Source organism: Lygodium microphyllum, chromosome 5 (assembly GCF_053477565.2).
Source record: "Lygodium microphyllum isolate KBCC chromosome 5, Lygodium_microphyllum_v1.1.10, whole genome shotgun sequence".
NCBI lineage: Eukaryota > Viridiplantae > Streptophyta > Polypodiopsida > Schizaeales > Lygodiaceae > Lygodium > Lygodium microphyllum.
In genome coordinates, this window is record NC_141139.1 from 5,215,096 (window position 1) to 5,236,438 (window position 21,343).

At 39.6% G+C, this 21,343-nt stretch overlaps 1 protein-coding gene across 1 annotated transcript in view; it reads right to left on the reverse strand.

Moving 5' to 3' along the window:
• The window catches only part of LOC148035469 (Phosphoglycerate mutase family protein), a 31,160-nt gene extending 24,069 nt beyond the window's left edge, over nt 1-7,091 (reverse strand). The window contains exon 1 of the mRNA XM_087677423.1: nt 6,569-7,091. Coding sequence (XP_087533549.1) covers nt 6,569-6,911 — 343 coding nt within the window. The 5' untranslated portion in view covers nt 6,912-7,091. The remainder of the gene's footprint in view (nt 1-6,568) is intronic.
• Between the last annotated feature and the right edge of the window lie 14,252 nt (nt 7,092-21,343).

The following is a 21,343-nucleotide window of genomic DNA, read 5'->3' on the forward strand; positions in this document are numbered from 1 at the left end:
GGACAATTAGACGCAATATGACCAATCTGCTCACAGATAAAGCACTTCCTCTCAGCCATTAAAGCCTTTCTCTCTTCAAGAGACTTGCGCACAAAAGGTTTCTTCTGGTCCTTTGACTGCTGTCTAAAGGACTTGGCTAGCTTCTTCTTGAACTGCCAAGATTTACCTGTGCTTTGAGAAATCTGAGAAACCTGTTTACCAAATGGCTTCTTTGCTGAAAATTTTTCAGATTTGTCCTGTTTAATGCTGCCCTCAAAACCACTTGACTGTCCCAACAATAGTGCATTTCCTGTAGTGGCATTCTCAATTAACTGAGTCAAAGTGGTGACCTTTGTCTTTGTACAATAATTCCAGAGTTCCTTGGGCAGCCCACAGCAATATTTCTCTATCTGCTCGGCCAATGGCACAACCCTGTAAGAAGTGACTGGAAGTAAAGCCTCCCAAAACTTCTTGTTATAGTCTTCCAGATCCTTGCATTTAGATGCATCCAAATTGTGCCAAGCTGACATAACATCGATCTCAAATTCATTGGTCAACCAAGCAGAAGCAAATACTTGCTTAAAATAAGTCCAAGTGGCAGGAGCCTGTCCTTGCATCAATAGTGTACTCCACCGTTGAGTAGCATTGTCCTTAAGAAAAGTGGCAGCTTCCCGGACCTTAGAAGGTTCTGTAAAGTTCCCTCCTGCAAATGCGGCATCAAACTGCTGTAAGAAAGAGAGAGCCTTAGTCCTATCTTCAAATCCTCGAAAGATGTCAAACCGTACGGCTGCACCACCTTCCTTGTATGGCTTTGGCTTCTCTTGAGCCATCAAAGGGTCCGTAGGATATGCCTGTAACATAGGAACACTAACATGTGGCATGGGAGTTTCCGGACCACTGACTACAAGGCTTGTAGACACAATACTTGCTTGCTGATTTTGATAACCAGCCATACCAAAAGTGCCCTGTGGCATGCCAAAACTGCCCTGAACTCCCTGAAATCCAGGCTGCATGCCTATATTGCCATACATGGGGTTTGGCATAAAACCCTGTGTACCCCCAAACACTGTTCCTGGTACATAAATCTGGTTTCCAGGCGCATAACCAGCCATACTCTGAAATACAAATCCACCTCCAAAGTACCCAGGATGTATAGAGGTCGGTGGGAAAATCTGTGGTAAAGCCTGAAAATTGCTTCCTTGTCCATTTAAGCCAACATTTGGCTGCTATAAAGTGGCGCTGAACTGGCAATGCCTGTGTAACTAGCGTTTCCGCCACCTGTTCCTGGACAGTCGAAACTAATCTTGGAGTCTCCATTGACTCCGCAAGCTGCCTTGGTGTTTCCACTGAATCTGCAGCATGCTTACCCTTATCCTGGACCTCTACTGGATCCGAAATCTTTGCAGATTGCCCAACTTGCTGTAAAGGAAGGGAGGACTGCAAAAATGCCAAAAATCTTGGATTCTGCATCACTTGAGTAAACATACTCACAGCAGCAACTAACTGAGTCTTGAAATGTCTTCATCCATAGAAGAAGCCGTAAGAACTTGTGGCTCAACCATAACAGGAGTAACAAACTCTGGAGGTCTAGAAGACTCTCCCACCTCATGAACAACAGGGATCTCTTGTGATGAAGACGCTTCCTCTTTAGTGTTTTCCTTTCTATCAGCCATAATGCACAATTCTGTGTCTTACACCCAAACAAACCCTGGCTCACTCTTTAGGGAAAAAGTGGTTTGGTCCCGGCAACGGAACCATGTAACCGGCCTGTTCACTGGGAAGGGCGGTAGTGTACAACCAAAATATATAAATGCTTTCACCCAATTCACAGTCGCCCACTTTACCTGAACTTAAAGACACAGAATCAAGAAGAAATACAGGAAGCTAGAATGCTCCTGTTGCCACACAGACACCCTGTTGGTCCCTAAGCCAGGCGCCCCTTGCGGTATTTCTTTATTTTTAAAGTGAGAAAGTACAATGGGCTGTCTTTCACCTATTCTGGGTGAAATTTGGCAGCATAACAGTACAATTACTGGCCCAAAACAAGTTAACCAAGAGGGGAAATTCTGCCCAACTCTGAAACTTCTCGTTGGAGTGCAAAATTGACCATTTCAGTCTGCTGTAATTACTGGTTCAGACCTGTTCTAAAACCTGTTTTCAACTCATACTGTTCCCTGTACTGTTCAGCCCACTGTAATTACTGGTTCAGACCTGTTTTGAAACCTGTTCTCAGCTCATATTGTTCCCTGCACTGTCCTGCATCATTTGTGCCAAGTGCCCCTTGATTCTGACATCAATTGGGCTCTGAATTACCCTCTGAACAGTCCAAAATCTGTACTGATTTAGTGCTGTTTCAGACACTTGCTTGGTGAGGTTACCAACCTCTCCTGTTCCTGGAGAAAAGAGGCTCTTGCCTCATGCAAAAACAGCATATTCCACACAGCTGTACCTAAATCAGAAGAAAGGCCCTTGATTCTGCAGCATAACCATACTGTCAGGGAGAGAGAGAGAGAGAGTAGGAAGCAAGCTCAAGCCTCTGTGCATCATGGACAAGGTAGGCAAGCTCTCAAGAGCTCTCCATCTGCAGCTATCCTTCTCAAATGAGCCCTTCTAAGCCCAAAAACTGCACGCCAGCCCTCCTTAAAAGAGGTAAGTGCACACATTTGTGCCAAGTGGCAGCACTGTAAGATATTTCCCGTTCTAACCTTCCGGTTTAAAATTCTCCATTCTCGGTGCGAAATTTGACCTCGGCACAGACCATAGGATTAATTCTCGTGCAAAAACGAAGATAATGACGTGAACGGATTCTGAGGTCCAAAAATAGTAACTCCCTAAATTTTAGGAGTTGCTTCCATTGCATCCCACTAGTCTTCTGACCATCTTTGCAGACTATGGCTACATCCAAATTTGTAATGTAGCTCAACTGAAAGTGAATTTCCACTGATGACCCCACATGGACTAATCTCTTGAAGATTTGTCCATCTTCACTTTGAACTAGTCTCTTCCAGGCTAGTTCTTCAACACACTTGTCCATATACACTTTCACAAGTCTCTTCCAGACTTGTCAATCTACAGTGCCATCAGTCTCTTCCAAACTTGTACTGAACCTTAACTGTCCAATCTTGACTCACTAGACATTCCTGTCCGATTCACATACTGGCCATGCAACTCAGGCATTTAGATTTCAAAAGGGATCCTTCCAAAAAGAAAAACCAAATAAAATAATAATAAGGAAATCAGCAAAAAGAAAATAGTTGTCACAGTCTTGTGACAGACATCGCGGTCCAAGCTGGCCATTGCTGTCTACAACAGTCTGCCGCCTATTTCCAGCCTATCACACACTGTATGGAGCTGATTTCAGCATATTGACTACTGCTGCTGTTTTTTCTTGCGTTTTTAGTATTTCTCTTCTTGCAGGCTGACTTGTTTTCATTTTTTGTCTTTCTCTCACCTATTGCCTACGTTTTTAGTCTTTCTCTCTCCTACAGGCTGTCCTGCCTACGATTTCAGTCTTTCTCTCTCCTGCCGCCTGCGTTTTTAGTCTTTCTCTCTCCTCACCTACGTTTTTCTACTGGTTGCAACCTCTTACTGTTGGTCGCATCCTCCTCCCACTCGCAGCTCACTTTCAGCCCTTCCACTACCCTTCCACCCCTTGAGGCGGACATTGCAGTTCGTGCTTTGCATTGCCCTCACACCCCTTGAGGCGAACATTGCGATTCATGATTCATGGCTGACCTCTTCCTTCTTCAGCAAGGCACATTGGTATCCATGGCTTCTTTACCAATAGATGACCAGCCTACTAGGTGTTCCTATTGTGGCACGAACGGTCATCCCACCGAAGACTGTCGACATCAACCTTTGCTCTCTACCCCCCAGAGTATATGCATCTTCCACCAAGCACTCCTTGTGCCACCTCTCCTTTCTGGGCCACAGAGATCGTTCTACATCGGCTATCAGAGTACTATGCTCAAGGCAATAAGACACATCCAATGCACAGTAAGTCCTTTCGAGCACATGGAGGATCGATTGGCGCTACGACCTCCTGGAGATCGTCGCAATACCAACGACAATCTTCTCCCACTTATTTTCAGGTACAGTGGCTTCCACGACCTACGGATCTGCAATCCGCTCCATTGAGAGACAGTGATTGTTTGATACCGTCTCCTCGTCAGTCTACTCCTTCGAGAGACAGTGGCTGCTGGACTCCTTCCTCTTCTTCAGCTACCCAGTCTGCTCCACTAAGAGACAGCGATTGTTGCCCACCTCTTGCTCATTCTGAGCCCCACCTTTTTTCACCCTCGACTACTCACGTTCGAGAGGCTACCTCTGGGAGCTCTTCGGCATCCCCAATACCTTCTTTGGCACGACCAACAGCACTTTCTTCATCATCAGACATTTCGGAGTCCGTGATCCATGAGTTTTTGGATTCCCTATCTACTTCAGAGGGGGATTCAAAGGGGGATGTTATTTCTTTGCCCTCAGAGGGGGCATCTACTTCTTCTTCAACTTCAGCGAGGGCTCCTCCACCTCCCACCTTAGAGGGGAAACCTACTCCACATGAAGTTCTTCACCCATCCTCTACTTTCTTGGGGTGGCTGTCTTCGACCAGTCATCTCTTCTACTGATACCCAGGATCTTCAGGTACCATCTAGATCGGGACCTCGGAGGTTCAGCCGCAACTTGGTGACGAGGCCTTCATATTCCTTCCGGCATGGATGTACGGAGCTGGTGGCTTCTCTCCCGAGATTGAGTTTCGGATTCCCCGCTTCACTCTGTCTACTGTTCTTTACCGCAGGTTCCCTTTCCGGTGGAAATCTTAGATCTTAGGGATCCTCTACATCTTCTTCCTCCTCTTCTTTTTGCCTTCGTCCCTTGGTCAGCATGGAGCCACCTCCCAAGATCGAGTACGGGCATATCCTTATGGTTCTCGGCACCACACAAAGTCCGACATTCCTCCTATGCATTGCATATTTTCATCATCTTTGTACTAGGGTGCTTGGGCAAGTAAACAATTTCCCCACGAGGGACACTCTCCAAGTAACACCTGCTGCATAAGCATTCTTCAGCATGTAGCATTGTATTTCCACCTCACTCTTCTCTTGTTCCCCTTTTTGGGCCTGAGAGGGGATATTGTCCCCTTCACCCGCAGTTTGCGTTTTTTGCATTTCTGCGTTTTGCGTTTAGGGTTTGCAGCCCCAAAAAGAGGCGCCATCCTAGACTGACTATGCCTATTTATAGGCCACTCTCTCATTCATTCCTCACGGCTAATTCATTCAGTCCGTCACCTCTTCTCTCCAACCTCTCCACTACCCTCACACCCCTTCAGGAGGACATCGCGGTTCGTGGTTCGTGGCTGTCTTCATCATCTTCCTTGTGCTATGGCATCCTTGTTCCCTTGTATCACATTCACTCCATGATTTAGATCTTCATCATTCCATTCATCAGAGTTTCTTCTCTCTTCTCTTCTCTTCTCCATGTTTGCCGAGTTCATTCCGTGTTCCTCTCCGCAAACCCTATTGTCTCGCTGGTACGTCATCTTTTGACAGGGGTGCCAAGCCTTGGGGCCAAATTGTGCTCTCTCTCTCTCTCTAAGTAGGAGCATTCTAGCTCCCCTTGTGTGAAGTCTTTTATTGCTGAATTTATAGTTGAGTTAATAGCATTGCAAGTTAAGTAAACTATTGTTATTTGCATCTGTGAATGCGTGAATGTGCATATGCATTGGTATGCATGCATGTGTAGATACGTGTATATGATTCCACAACTATTCATTAACAAAAGCACCATTAGTAGGCCCCCCCTAACAACTTCAAACTGCTAACTACTCCTCAACATGTTACCCTCCTTCCAACCTTGGACATCTTCAAGCTACCCATGTGGACACCCATAGTGCCTTAGCACCTAGCTCATCCCTTTAACTCCTTTGAATGGACCAAGCTTTTATGTTGCCACACAAAGTTCCAACTCATCTCACCTACATGATTGACACATCTTGATCAAGCATTGAAGTATTTCTAAACCAATCAATGTCATAGAGGATAAAAATATGGGCTAACACGAGATGGCAGCCAATTCTAGCATTCTACCACATAGCATGTGGTTGTCTCCCATAGCTGCTGCCCATGGTTGAAAAAACTCCTCATCCAAATTTTTGCCATTCTATTGTGAAAACTCTCATACGTAATATATGACAAGTAGTTCTCCCATGTGTTCGTTAACCTGTGGATTAACTTCATGCCTCGACATCGTCATCGTCACCTTTTTTGGCTAGAATCACACCAATGTTGCTGTTGACGTCTTCAAATCTATTGCCCAATATCGTGGATGTTGAGCCTACCTTCAAATCAATTCCAGCTGGAAAAGTGCCAACACACAGATAGCATTGTAATCAAGGCTTGGCAAACGTAGTGTCCTAATCAACAGATTGTGCTACTAGATTTTGATTACTTATTGATTGAACTTTAGATATACTTAACTCTGGATATGCATTGTTTGCAGCATAAAAGCAAGGACATAACAAGGACAAGTACGAAAACCTCGACCACTCTTTTCATACTAGGCAAGTAATTACAAACGGGCAAAACCCACTGACCTTTAAGGAGGGGATCAGACCAGGAACTTTTGCCATGGCGCAGAAGGATCAGGCGTCGGCACTTCGGGGCAGAGCCAGCATCAGGAGAGCTTCCACGGAGCGATGATGTTTCGGTGACAATGCACGAAGATGCAACAAGCTTCCTCGAGGACACGGCCGGCCTCCCTGCTACTCCAGGACGAACAAGCTTCCAAGGAGAAGAGCAAAAAAAGGACGGAGAAGAAGCAGAAGAGGAGGAGGAAGCAGCAGCTCTGATCATTACCTGAGACGTATAAGGACACAACAATGGCGATGGTGCTGCTGACTGGGGGGTCAGATCAAGACGAGCCATTCGAGTATCCATCGGGTAGGGAAACTGTGTGTGGGAGCTATCCGTAGCTTATTATTATGGCCCTGTCCTATTTACCCAGGCTTCAAGCCATTGTACCGCCTATCATCATTCACGCCATGTTGAGAGAGCAGCAGAGGCGAAGAGCTGGCTCTAAGCTCTAGATACTGGATAAGCGTCTTTCTAGAAAAGAGACGTATTATTGATATTATGATTGTTACTTTAAGAAAGGCATTAACGTATTAGCACGAAATGAAAAAATATTTACACCAAATCTTTACATCGTGGCTAAGTATCAAAAGCCTGCTAAGAACTACTAGCTCAAGTGGTAGCGAAATGGTGTAATAAACTCCATTCTCGCGGGCAGCAGTGCAGCATCTTGTATGATGTATGAGTATGATGTATGAGTAAAGAAGTAGGCAATCTTGGATCATCGACGATCTTTTATCTAAGACATGGGACAAAAGAAACCACATTAGACCACGAATGTTATTCCGACAAGTCCCTTGAAAAAGGATTGCATTTCTTTAAACCCAAATGAACCAAATGTAATTAGCTCTAATCACAATCCATGTAGCAGTAAGCAAACCATAGAATTCTCTTGGGACTAATTCCTTCTAGGTAACATAAAGGAGTGATAGTACCTTATTACTTTATTATGCAAGAAGGAGAGAGCTATTTTGACTACAAAGAGGTGAGGTAGGATTTCGATTTCATTGTTACATCTAGCAAAAAAACCGGTGTTAATAGCAAGCTTGTTGGCTCTCCCTCCACTCTAGACTACCTTATGAAGCCTTGACCAAAGAAGAGCAAATTGTTTTGGCTGGAAGATTCTTGGAGGGGTCCTAGCCAATAATCCTACCTTTGATTAATTTGATCTTAGAAGTCGTTGAATTTCAATTTTCCTACAAATGCTAAGGGGAAAGCTAGAGTTCGTTGTGAAAATCCCAAAGATCTTCCCACTAACAAACACCTTTCTTGAAGATATTTAAGGTTGCCCTACTCTATCACCCTTCTATTAGGGAATATGGAAGTTGAGTCTTTCCTAACCCAAGAGAGGATGAAGTTAGGTATCATAGATCAAAGCCTTATCTTAATGTTTAAACTAATCAAATCATAAGCTTTTGGTCAAAGGAGAACACTTTCATTGTTTGCACTTTGCCTTGTGGAGAGCTATAGTCACTGCATTAAGTTTCTTATACATGTATGAAAGCAAGGTAGCCCAATAAGGAGATGAATACTTATAGCAACCCATTTCACTATTAACTTATCAACTAGAACTACCAAATCATATAATCCAACCCCTCTTTTCCTTTTAGGAAGAGTATAGATGCTCCAAGCAACTTCAAAGATTCTAGTTTTGTTGTCATCCCCCCCCCCAAAACCCACCCAAAAAAAAAAAACTATGCATATAGATTCCAACTCCTTTAACCCAACATTAGGAGGTCTCCAACATGAGAGGTACTAGATAAACTTGTGGATCATAATGTGCTTTAACACAATAGCCATGCTAGCTTGGTTTCTTTGAAAGCCTTTGTAGCAATCCATCTTTTTACTCAACTTAGCCATAACCCTCTACCACCTTTTTTTTTAGTAACCATGAATGTTGAGATACCAAGCAATCTAAAAACCTTACCTTCTTCAATTTCTACATACTCCTTCTCCAAAAGCCAAGAGGGGGGGACTAGTTTAGACTGTTTATTCCTATTTTATGAGGGTTGACAACAAAACCAAAATCTTTGCAAATTTTTGAAATGCAATTCCAAAAGGACATACCATAGGAATCATCATTATGAATAGTCCCATTAGTAGCATTAGGAAATTGACCAAGAACTAGCTAATTGTTAGTGCATGGTAATACACTTAAGATTGCTAAGCTTAATCTCACTTGGACCAGCCACCCTAGAGAATTGGCTACTATGGCCAAAAACATGGGAGCAAGGGGGTAGCCCTACATAACAGGTTTCTTAGGAGGAAGGGGAGGGGCTAAACCCCGTTGACAAAAACTTTGGAAGAAGCATTCCTAAAAGTGACTCCAACAAATTTGATGAACTTCCTACCAAGACGCATATCAAAGAGGGACTAAAAGATAAATTCCCATTCTAGTCTATCATAGGCCTCGTCAAAATCAATGTTGAGAAAAACACATAGTCTCGCTTAGTGTCATGAGCGTGCGCCATTCCCTCCCACAAAGCTATGATAGAATCATGGATAAAGATGCTTTTAATGTAACCCTTCTAATCTCTCCTAATCCATTGGTTAAGATGGCCAAAATTTCTTATACATTTGGCAATGGAAGCCTCAAACAAGCAAGTGATAGGCCTCTGATGATTTTTCCTCCCTTTTATGGATAAGCTTAATTACCTTAGCATCAATATTATGAGGCAAAGCCCCATAATGGTTAGACTCTTTCCAAATATTAACAAAGGAGGGGTGAGGGTATCCTTGAAGACTTAGTAGAACTCAATGGTAAAGCACCCAAATTAGTAATTTTCTCTTTTTGAAGGGAATTAATCATGTCCCTTAGCACAAAATAAGAACAATTCTAGTCCAAAAGATAGTGATAGATTCTAGTCCAAATGTTAGAATGATTTGAGCACATTTGGCAAATCTTCTCTCTCTTTTCTAATATTCTTAACCTTCTCTCTCTCTCTCTCTCTCTCTCTCTCTCTCTCTATATATATATATATATATATATATATATATATATATATATATATATATATATATATATATATATATAAAATTGTGAAACCCACTAGGCTTAAACAATTTGATAGAGATGGTGAACAAGTCAATAGCCAAAGAGATCAACGTCCTTCTAAACTTTAAGGGAGTAGATAATAGCAATGGCCAATAGCTTGAGGGCATAGAAGCTCTATGTGATGTTGCTAGGTCATCCCTCTAATCTACATCAATCAAGTTGTGGTAGATATTTAACTTAGTCCAATAATATTTTTCCTTACCACTGATCACTAAGATTGATATAAGTCCTTTCCACCACCCTAAAATCCTCAAGAACAATAGCAGGACATAGAAGAAGTCTATGAGAATTCCAAAATCCTAAGAGAAATAATAGAAGAAACCTTTTAAATGGGCATTAATCCAATAATCACTATAATATTTACCAATGTGTGGAGGCAATTATGGAACAAATACCAACATTCACCCCCCCACTCCTTGATATATGATAATAAAATGCCAATTGTAATCAATAGAGATGCAATTTAGTTTTGTATGCAAATGGTTTCCAGTGATGTTGACTTTTGGAAGACAAATGATGCTAGGAGAGAAGTTATTCTACATCGAGCAATTCTTTATCACATGAGCTCTTGAGAGGAATCAACCCCACATGAATAGTCTCTTCCATTCCTACTTCTTAGTCATATTTTGAGTTGTTTTGAATTATCTCTCTCTATTTTTCATCCAATAATGTTAACATTAAGTTGACAACAAGTCAACCATAGCATGAGCACAATGGCTAACAACAACAACTCAAATTGTGTTAAAAGCTAGTTAGCAACAATAAGCAATGTTTTATCAATCATAGCCAAAGAGTATGTAAAAGTGTCTTGTCAACTTGGGATGCTTAGGGCTTAATAATACTTAGATAGAGAAAGAGCATCCTCTCTCTCTTTAATGTATAGAGAGAGAGAGAGAGAGAGAGAGAGAGAGAGAGAGAGAGAGAGAGAGAGAGAGAGAGAGAGAGAGAGAGAGAGAGGCTTGACTAAAGAAAGACAATGGACATAGTACTCTCACAATGTGGGCAAGCAGAAGCACCTTTTTGTGTGTGTGTGCACACATGCACACATGCATGCCTACACATGTGCGCACACGTGTGTGTGTGTTGTTATTGTATATGTATGAGTCTCTCTTAATATCCTCTTTTGTAACATTGCATTACATCGAAACTTCTATGTTTGTATACACAAGGAGATGTATGTGTGAGTGTTTCCTATTATCCTCCTCCCATAATGTTACATTGCATTACACATAGGTATATACTAGTGATTATCAAGGGGACCTTTCTTATCATTGCTTGTGAGCAATGAAGCTACCACGTCTTTCATCAAGCAAGGAAAAATGATTAGCATAGAATGCATAGAAGTGAAAAAGGAGTTTTCTCTTTGGTAGTGACTATGAAGGGGACTCCCTTCTCGTTCATTTAAACATAAGGTCACCTCATCTTTTTTCCATTGCATAAGGAGAATATGAGATCACAAGGCCACCTCCTCTCTTTTCATTGTATTAGGAAAATATGAGATAATGAGGCCACCTTCTCTTTTCTCATTACACAAGGAGAATATGATTAACATGTAGAAAGTAGAAGGAAAAAAAGGGGATTTTCACTACAATATTTACAACAACCTGCAATATTAGAGGGAGAGAAGGGCCCTTCTTAGAAACCTCTACATCAAAAGAGGAGAAGTGCAAGACAAGTGATTGTTCAAAAGCTTATCATTGAATCGAGAAAATTCTAAGTTGAGATGCTTACCAAGGGGACAATGGAAGTATTGCTATATTTCACAAGCTTGATCAAAGTTGAGAAAACGTATGAACATTATTGTTATGTGTAGGTCATCTTGCAAGGTTAGTGGTGTTCATGTAGATAAAAGGATGTGTGATTATACTCTTAGTTTAGGGAAGAGTTTATAGAGTTGCTTAAAATCAATCGACCTGAGGATATGCCCTTATCCAACTTGATTGAAGAGAGATTTGAGACTTGCTAACCACTAGCTTATGTACATAAGTATGCCGAGGTTATGATGATGCAAGGTTTGCATCATTGGATGAACTTGACCAAACTATAAAAATTCCTAAATGCGGTAAGAATGACCAAGTGGAATAGTGAGACACCTTTGAGCATGACAAGAACCCATGATAAAATGCCCTTGTACCAAACAAAATAGATAGTGTTGCCTCTCTCTTGAGGATTTCCTTAAATAGATACATTAAAAAAAGCCAAACTCTTTAGGCTAAGCAAATGTATAACTAGAGAATACAACAACTCAAATGTGGCATGTAGAAGAAAGGAGCCCCTTACAATGCAAAATATCAAGCACATTGGGATTCAACACAAAATGGGGCTATACCAAATGGTGCCACCCCATTTTTACAAACAGACTTAGATAACAATGGGTGAGTCAAGAATTGGGCTTTTCTAATTTCCTGTTTTTGCAAGCTTAGTCCTTTATGACCCAGATAATCTTACACTTAGATGGATATAAAGGAGTATATGTTGTTAAAAAAACTCTATCCAAAATAAGACATATGTTGATTAACCCTCAACAGAATGACGCATGAAAACCCTACACTAGAAAAGAAATTGTGTGAAGTAACTCTTTTATTTTGAGATGACCTCTAATGAAGCCACAACTGTAGATACACCTACTCATGCGCAGATCTTTTTGCTTCCACTATCAAACAGTCGTAATCTTACAACAAAAAGTATGGAGAAAATATTTGATTGCATATTGTTATAGTACACAGAATCAATTTTATTGTGCAAATCAAGCTATTGTAAAGGCAATGGGTGAAAGAAGTAGAGGAAAAGTATAAAGATCTAAGATACAAGCTTGATCTATAGCAATAAATAAAGGATCACATTCAATCCAAGCATCATGAGATTAGGCCACTTGATTGGCAAGTTATATTTGGAAAAATAAGATATCTATGCATATTTTCTTTGGAAATTATAGCTTAATTTACTTTTTATCTTGCTTACAATGCAATGTTTTTTGTAGAAATCAAGTAATTCTATCGTTGGAGAAGATAGTAAAGATGATTAGGAAGAAGTCAACAGCTTTATTTCAAGACTTCTATTACCTCTTTGAAGTAATGTTTTCTTAAATTATGATTTTGATGATATAATTGTAATGATACAAGTTGTACTTCTATTATTTTTGTATATTTTTACATTGTAGCAATCCTAAGCTTCTACCAATGAAGAAAAGGATGATTTGAATCATAATACATGTAATAGGTTAGAGGTTTGTCAGCAAAACTATGATGTACATCATTGATCATTATTTTTTGTAACATTTATGCATTTTATTTGACTTGTTTTCTTTTACAAGATGGAGCTCCATGCAAACATGATCTAAATCATATAAAATTTGATGAGAATTTCGATATCGTGAGTATGATATTTATAATCATGTTTAATTAAAAATTTTGGATCATTCTACTAATATATTTTATTTTTCTTTAAGGATGACATGTTCAATAAGTAGAAGTCATTTACGAATCTTCTTGAAAATGCTACGTAGGTTAGTAGTCTTTCAATGTTTTTTGGAAATTAAGCATTATCACACATTGCAAATGTTATTAATGTTTATTTTTCATTATAGATCGAGGACAACACTATGTTGGTAAATAATGTTATAGTTCTAAATTGAAAAAGCAAACAAACCCCAAAGATAATTTCTCTTTCTTTTAATCTCTATAATTTGTATTGAATATTATTTTTGATTAACTAATTTATTTTTTAATCTTTTAGTGGAGCAAAAATACCAAATATAATATGAAGAAAAAGAAGATAAAAGCTTCAAAGGATAGAGTGAATCATAATATATCCAAAGTATCTTGAGTGTCTTTTAAGATAAATACACTCAAATATAATAGATGTATTTATTTTGATAACTTCTCTTTTGTGATACTTAATAGGGGATTGAAAACTCCAATGCACTTGTAAGAAACCATGCCACATCATTTGATAAAAGTCAATCATCTCAGGTTATATGCATTGTGTTTACTTAATTTATCTGTGTATTGTTAATTATGTAAAATATAAAATGTGTATTACTTAGTTTACTTATTTGTGATCGTAAGAGTATGTTGAGTGGGATGGATAAAGAAATAATATTGTTAAAATACTTGGCTATTGCTATGTTGGATGAGCTATGTGCATCAAACGGCTATAGTACAATGGCTCGTGGTGCAAAAACAAGTTATAGTCAAAGATACAATGTCACACTGTAGTATGCAAGGTAGATTGGATTTCACATTGTAGCATGCAACTTTTCTACTATGGACATTGACAAAAAAATTATTATCCAGTTTTGTTCTATTAAAATCTATTTTTACTTCCTAGATATTAAAACATCATTCTATAGATTTTACTATGTCACTATATACAATTATATAATGAACTTACTACTTGGATAATCTATGTTATAATTTTACTATATAGTAACTTTTTAATGAAGTTACTATATCAATAATGTGTATTTTTAATGTCACAATATAGTAACTTTTTTGATAAAGTTACTTTATAAATATTTGTTATAATAAACTTCATATATATTAAGTTAACTAGAAAAATCAAACTTTCTATATAATATCAACTAAAAAATATATTTCTATATTCAAATCTATCTTTCTAGATTGACAATCTAGTAAAGTTTGATTTTGGCTAGATTAGACTTTTTCTAGTTATGTGCAAAAGTGACTATCAATTTTTATTTTTATTTTGTATACAATAAGCGATCTAGAGTTTGTTGTTGGTATCACTCAAGTCTCATTCACATGGTGATGGAACACCCTTTTGACCTTTTTATCTAGTATTAAGGTCTATTTGAAAGCTACAAATAGAAGTAATTCTGAATTATAAGTGTTACTTGTAGACTATGATTGACATTATGTTAATGTAATGTGAAAGCCCTTGTTTTGCATTTGTGTATAGTTTTTTGCTAGAGTATGGAGAGACCATAGCAAGGACTATGGCTTATGATCTATGTTGCAACTAGAGAACAATGAGCTTCATTGGTAGAAGATGCATTTTCTTAGATGATGAGGGCATTGAAGGCAACCAAAACGTATAGGGTTGTGCTGTGTATGCCCTTAAGATTGGAGGGGAAAATACATAACTTATAATATATTTCTATAGAAATTATCTTCCTTGACATTTTATTCCTTGCATCCCTATGCACATAATCATCAATTTGCATGGGGAGTGATGTAGACTCAAACGTCATTATAGTAATATCCAAACTCAAAGTGGTTTGTAGTTAAACAAATCATAGCACCTTCTAAAAAATAAAGGCAATGCAAAAAGATAGTCCTTTCTGAATTAATTTTGGGGTGATGTGAATTTTCTTGACTTGCATCCTTCTTTGCCATTTGCAAAAAATTATCCCCTCTTAGACAATCCCATGGCACTCATCATCATATGTAGCATGCTTTAGTGTGGACCAAATACATAAAATGCTTGGGATGCTTGATCATTGTCTTTGGAGAGTGGTGATATTTGTTGATATGGAGTCTTGTTGGGTACATGGTAATTGGTGGTGGTGGTGGTAGGTGATTGAGTTGCTAATGAGCTTTACAGATATATGGTTATACCCTTGGATAATAATCCCCTTAGGTTGGATAAAATTGAGTAGGTATAGAAGTAAAATTGTAGGATGGGAAGATGGAAGAGTTGGGGCTAAAGTGCTAGTAGTGGTGTGACAGCCTTCACATTCTCATGTACCTGTAATAGGAAACCTCTTGTTCTCATCTTTGCTTAAGGGAAGTGCTAGTTCTTTTCTTTCATGCATAAGACATGATTGGCATGTTTGGGAGACATGTCAAATTGTAAAAAAATTTGAGGACCCAAATAATGCATAGTTATTGTACAAATACTTTTGTCAGTATGCATGCTTACTTAGGTAGAAGACGATTCCATGGTTCTTTGCAATGAGTTGGATGATGGAGTTAGGGTAGTTGGATACTGGAAGAATTGTCACTATTGATAAGAAGGACACTTGAGGAAGGTTATGGAAAGACATTGTTGGTTAGTTTGTCATTGATGCAGGATAGAGACTCCTACGGTCATGATTGCGAGTGTATGTTGAATGCTAAAATGACTAGGTTTTTTTTGGATGATTTTTGTTGTTTTTAAGGGTTGAATGGTTGATTTTTGATGAATTTTGAATGATATTTAGTTGTTTTGGAAGTGTTTGAAAGTTTTTTGGATGAGGTTGATTATGTTTTGGAAGCTCATGATGTTTTTCAGTAGAGATATGAGGCTATGTGATGTTCTGATAGGTTTTGTTGAGGTTTTGATAGCTTCTGTTTAACTTTTGTTTTGTTCTATTTTTCTTTTGTATGAAGCATGGAGTAATGATTGATGAAGTTTGAGGTTGTTTGAAAGCTCTATATGTCTCTGTAAGTGTTCTGTGGAATGTACGTAAGATTTTGGAAAATTTTTCTAGCCTTGAAAAGAGGTGAATGTAAGTTCAAAAGAGCTAAAGGAAGTGGAAGAAGCAGCTGCTAAAGACTCAAGAGAAGACTGGAGTGAAGTGACAATGATGAGCTATGAAGAGTCACTATAGTGGCTCTAGTGACCTTTCATATCAGACACACCTTTTGGGAGGGGCATCCACGAGCAAAGAAGGATTATTATGAGTGATTATTGAGTATTGTAGTGAGGAGATGATGTACTATTGATAGATAGATAGATAGATAGATAGAGAGAGAGAGAGAGAGAGAGAGAGAGAGAGAGAGAGAGAGAGAGAGAGAGAGAGAGAGAGACAATTCTATGCCAAATATCTACATATGAGAGATTGTGAGAGAAAGCCATAAAATATTTGAAGATGAATCATATGTGATATTTCTTAATTCAAAGTGGAGTATTCTTTTGTGTTTGGAGAATTGTTTTTATAAAGCTACATGAAGATCTCTTATTCCTGGTGTTGTTTTCTTTGTTGAGATCATATCAAATATGAAAAAGATAGTTGTTGATGTTACAAGATAGATGTTCTTATAGTAGAAACCCTATTTCCTTGGTGTTCCTTTTAGGGCTCCATGTTTTGGTACGCAACCAGGGAATCTTGCCATCAACAAGCATCTGAAGAGGCTGAAAATGAAGAAAATGGCATTGCCAAAAAGAGAAGAATTCAATGGATGCTTGCAAAGTTCCTTCTACCATTGAAGAATTGGAGATTCTCATTGTCAAAGCCACTTTCCGCAAGAAGTTCATCCCCCAATGGTGGAAACATATTACCATCATGATGCAGGCTCTATGTGGTGGATATTTCATCTTTCTGTTGAAGCAACAAAGATGTGCATCTTGGTGGCAAATTGTTTTGGAAACAAATTGAAGTGCAGAAACAGAGAGAATGACCATCCATGGAAGATTTGGCATTCATTGAGAAGTTTTCAGACATCATCAAGTGGGAGATCGTGAAGAAGCTTCAAGAGTCATCATCAGTGGAGGCTCATGAAAATAAGAAAGAAAAGAGTTGGAATTTGTTCGTGGATGCTCAACAGCAAGACATGTAGGATGCATGGTGCACTGGCAATCTCCTGTTTGTCCAATTAGCAACCCAGTCAAAGTTGGTGGATAGAGTATTCTTCACAACATACACTATTGAAACCATCAGAAGCCGGCATTACTATGATGATGGCACAACAACAATCCTTAGAAGAATGAGTTTTAATACCTTCAGAATAGAATACTTTCAGGTCTGTAGTGGTTTGAAAGCTAAATTCACAGACGTAGAAAAGCAAGAAGTAGAAGAGATGTTCGCTAGAGAATCCTCTAGAGACTGAAGTGCCCTCTGACCTCTGACTTTGTTTTGTTGAGTACAGACCAACTAGGTGAAGTCACCCCCCTGATGAATGATGCAATTAAGATGCAAGCACTAGAATGAGTCCAGAGGTATGTGAGAAGAGAGAGGGAAAAATAAAGGCCGAGAATGAGCTTGCAATAGAAGCCTCCTTTGACGCCCTAAAAGCACTCTTTATAGAAGTCCCCATGGCGACTCAAGGTCCCCTTCCTAATCAAATCTGTCTCGAAAATATTGATGACAGGCTAGCAAATGTAGTCCCATTGCCCATTTTTAAGGGAGAGTATAATGAAGATCCCGATCTTCATGTAGCAGAGTTTATGGTAGCATGTGTGGCTAACAATGCCAAAACCCCTAAGCATTGGTCAACAATATTTCCCGCCACTTTCAAAGGCATGGCATGTTAGTGGTATGAGAGACAAGCAGCATGAACTTTTGGCACATGGGATGACTTGAGGTTATCTTTCCTCAACTTAATTTAAACGTGAAGGTTCTGAAGAGCGGATACGAGAGGAGTTCATGAATCTAAGTGAACGAGTAGAAGCCTATGTCTCACGAATGAAATCCATACTGAAGAGATGGACCAACTATCATTTGGATGAAGGCATTCAGAAGGGAGTTTTCCTTAGAGGCCTACAACTAGAAGTTTGTAAGTTCGTGGAATTGAGAAGACCAATAAATCTGCAACCTATAGTGGAAGGTGCAAGATTGTATGACAAAGTTGAAGCAAGGTTGTCAATGACCTCGGGAAGAGGCGTCTTATCTCCTCCCATGCTAGGAATGGTATACTCACCAAATGTAGTCCTAGGGACACTTCCCTACCCCTACCCCCAGATGCAAATAGTGCTACAGTACAATGCACCTAATCCACAATGGCTGCAGACGATAGTGCCTCAAATGATGGTTCAATCACAACAACAATGGCCTCAAATTGTTCCTCCAATGGCAACTCAACAATAGTGGAACCCTACCTATTGGAATCAACAACCCCAAGTCTCAATAGGAGCTCTGAATTAGAACCAAAACAAAGGACCCTCTGGATCAATCGAACCAGGGTATGCAGCGATCACATAAGCTTCCCAAAATTCTACTACAAGCACTTCAGGAGGTGAAAATATGAAGGACTACCTATCCAACTCAGTCGCAAGTTTCAAGAAAGAGCTTACGGATGTAATTTTAGAACAACTACAGATGCTAAAGGTGAATACTACTCATATATTCACTTCTGCACAGGAGGTGGGAGAGATTTGATGCGTTGGGAACATTTAGCCACTGAATGTAGTCAAAAACCAACCATTCTTGAAGCCTTCTCTTCATACTATTTGAGGAAGAACCATATAGAGGATATCTGCTCTTTGAAAAAGATGCACGAAAGAAGAATACCTCTTTGTTCATGGGAGAATACCTCTTGCTTGAACCCTAATTGACTTCTAAAATCACCTCCGAATAGTGAGATAGAAGCATGGATGTATTGTTCTCCCTATTACATGGCAATCGTCGCAGAGACAAAGAAAGAGACATGGTAGAAGCAGAAGACATACCAAAGAACTTGTTCTTCTCTTATAGAGCCTCCACAGATGTAGAAATAGAATCTAAAGAGGACAAAAGTGTTAATACAAATGAAGACTATGAAAGCGAGCTAGATGAGTTTGTCTTCCTCGCAGAAGGTAGAGATGAGAAAGAAGTTCCAGGGGTTCATGAAGCCTCAGAAGCAAAAGATCCCTTTCTATTAGACATAATGATTATGGTACCCTTTGGATTGATTAATGAGTCACGTCATAAGCAAAGCCTCTATAAGAAATGGATTAAGAAGAATAGACTTTCCTTCAGCACTAGCTCTTGTCACCCAAAGTTACCCTTTCTAAGAGAAGATGATGATGATGCAGCTTGCCAACAACCTCAAGTTCGGCAATTCAAACAAAACACAGAAGGTTCCTATTATGTGACGTTCTTGGATGCATCCTCAAAAGAGGAATCCTCGAGCCAAGAAGTAACTCATCCCCAACCCAAACCCGAAACTGTAATGATACCCTTTCATCTTCCCAAAGAGCGAGCTAAGCCTCCATTAAAAGAGGACATCAGTTCCAGTGAATTATCAAAAGAAGAGACCACTCCCTTGAAGGAGTCAGATCTCTACCCAGAAGCAGTCCGTGGGACATTCATCAGCGAAGTGGAAGGTGAAAAGCAGTTGACATTCGTGGATGCTAAAGGTACTGAACATCACCTGAAGGTGGGTCTAAATCTTCCAAAAGAAGAAGTATTGGTCATGCGAGACCTACGAAAGGAGAACTTAGACGTGTTTGCATGGTCATACAAAGATTTAAAGGGGATTGATCCCACACTATGCCAATATCACATCGACCTAGAGCCTGATGCCAAACCTGTGAGGCAAAGACAGAGGCGTATGAATCCAAATTTACTCTACCTTAGTAAAGGCTAAACTACTGAAGCTCCTTGAAGCTAAATTTATCTATCCAGTGGTGGCTAACAATGAATGGGTTTCACCCATTGTGGTAGTATCCAAGAAGAACGGAAAACTATAAATATGTGTCGAATTCCAAAAGCTAAATTCCAAGACAAAGAAGGATCATTTCCCTTTCCCTTTTATAAACCAACTGTTGAACACAGTGGTAGGCCATGAGCTCTATTCCCTCCTGGATGGATTCAGTAGATACAATCAAGTCCAAATCACAGAAGAGGATAAATCCAAAATGACCTTCACAACAGAATTGGGAACCTATGCTTACATAGTGATGCCGTTTGGGATATGTAACACTCCTACTACTTTCCAACGAGTGATGATGGCTGCCTTTTAGAACCATCTACATGATTTCATTGAGGTGTATCTCGATGACTTTTGTATCTATAGCCTAATCCGTGAGCATTGGGGACACTTAGAGCAATGTTTTGACAAATGTTGAGAGTATGGGATTTCTCTCAACCTCGACAAATGTGTCTTTGGCATCTCATCAGGAGTTCTTCTAGGCCACATTCTCTCTGCACAACAGGTGGCAACAGATCTTGCTAAGATTGAGAAGATTGCTACCTTAATAGCCCCAATCAATCTTAAAGAATTGAGGGGATTCCTTGGTCATGTGGACTACGATAGAAGATTCATTGCGCACTTTGCGACAAAGGTAGCCCCTTTGCATAAATCCTAAGAAAAGATACAGATTTCACGTGGATAACTGATTGTGACGAGGCATTTAATACCTTGAAGTAGTGTTTGATTGTAGCACCCATCCTGCAGCCTCCTGATTGGATGAGAAGGAGTTCCATGTGCACACTGATGCATTAGTTGAAGGCATAGGTGCAATTTTATGCCAAAAGGGCCCCTCTAAGTTAGATCAACCTATCTATTATGCAAGTCGGAAAGTAATCAACAGAGAGCGAAACTACACAGTGACACAGCTTGAGTTAGTAATGGTGTTTGCCTTGAAGAAATTCCGACACTATCTACTGTCGACACACTTCAAATTTTACGTGGACCATGAAGCCATGTCCTTCTTAATGAACAAGGCTGATGTGAAGGGAAGAATGATAAGATGGCTTCTTCTGTTTCAGGAGTTCGACTTTGAAGTGGTTACCAAACCTAGTCGCTCTCATGTTCTGGCTGATCATCTATCGTGAATCCCTCAAAGCAATGATCAAGAAGAGCAAGATAATCCAGACCTTCCTATTGCTTCTTTGTTTCTAGTCGAAACTGTTACCCCATGGTACATAGACATAGCCAACCTCCTTACAACCCAACAGTATCTCCCTAGTATCTTGAGCTGTGAGAAGAAGAAGCTTCTGTTGGAATCAGCTCCTATATCCTGTTAGGAGGTGCTTTGTATAAGAAATGCAAGGGCGAAGTCTTGCGAAGATGTGTTGCAGGAGAAGAGATTGAAATTG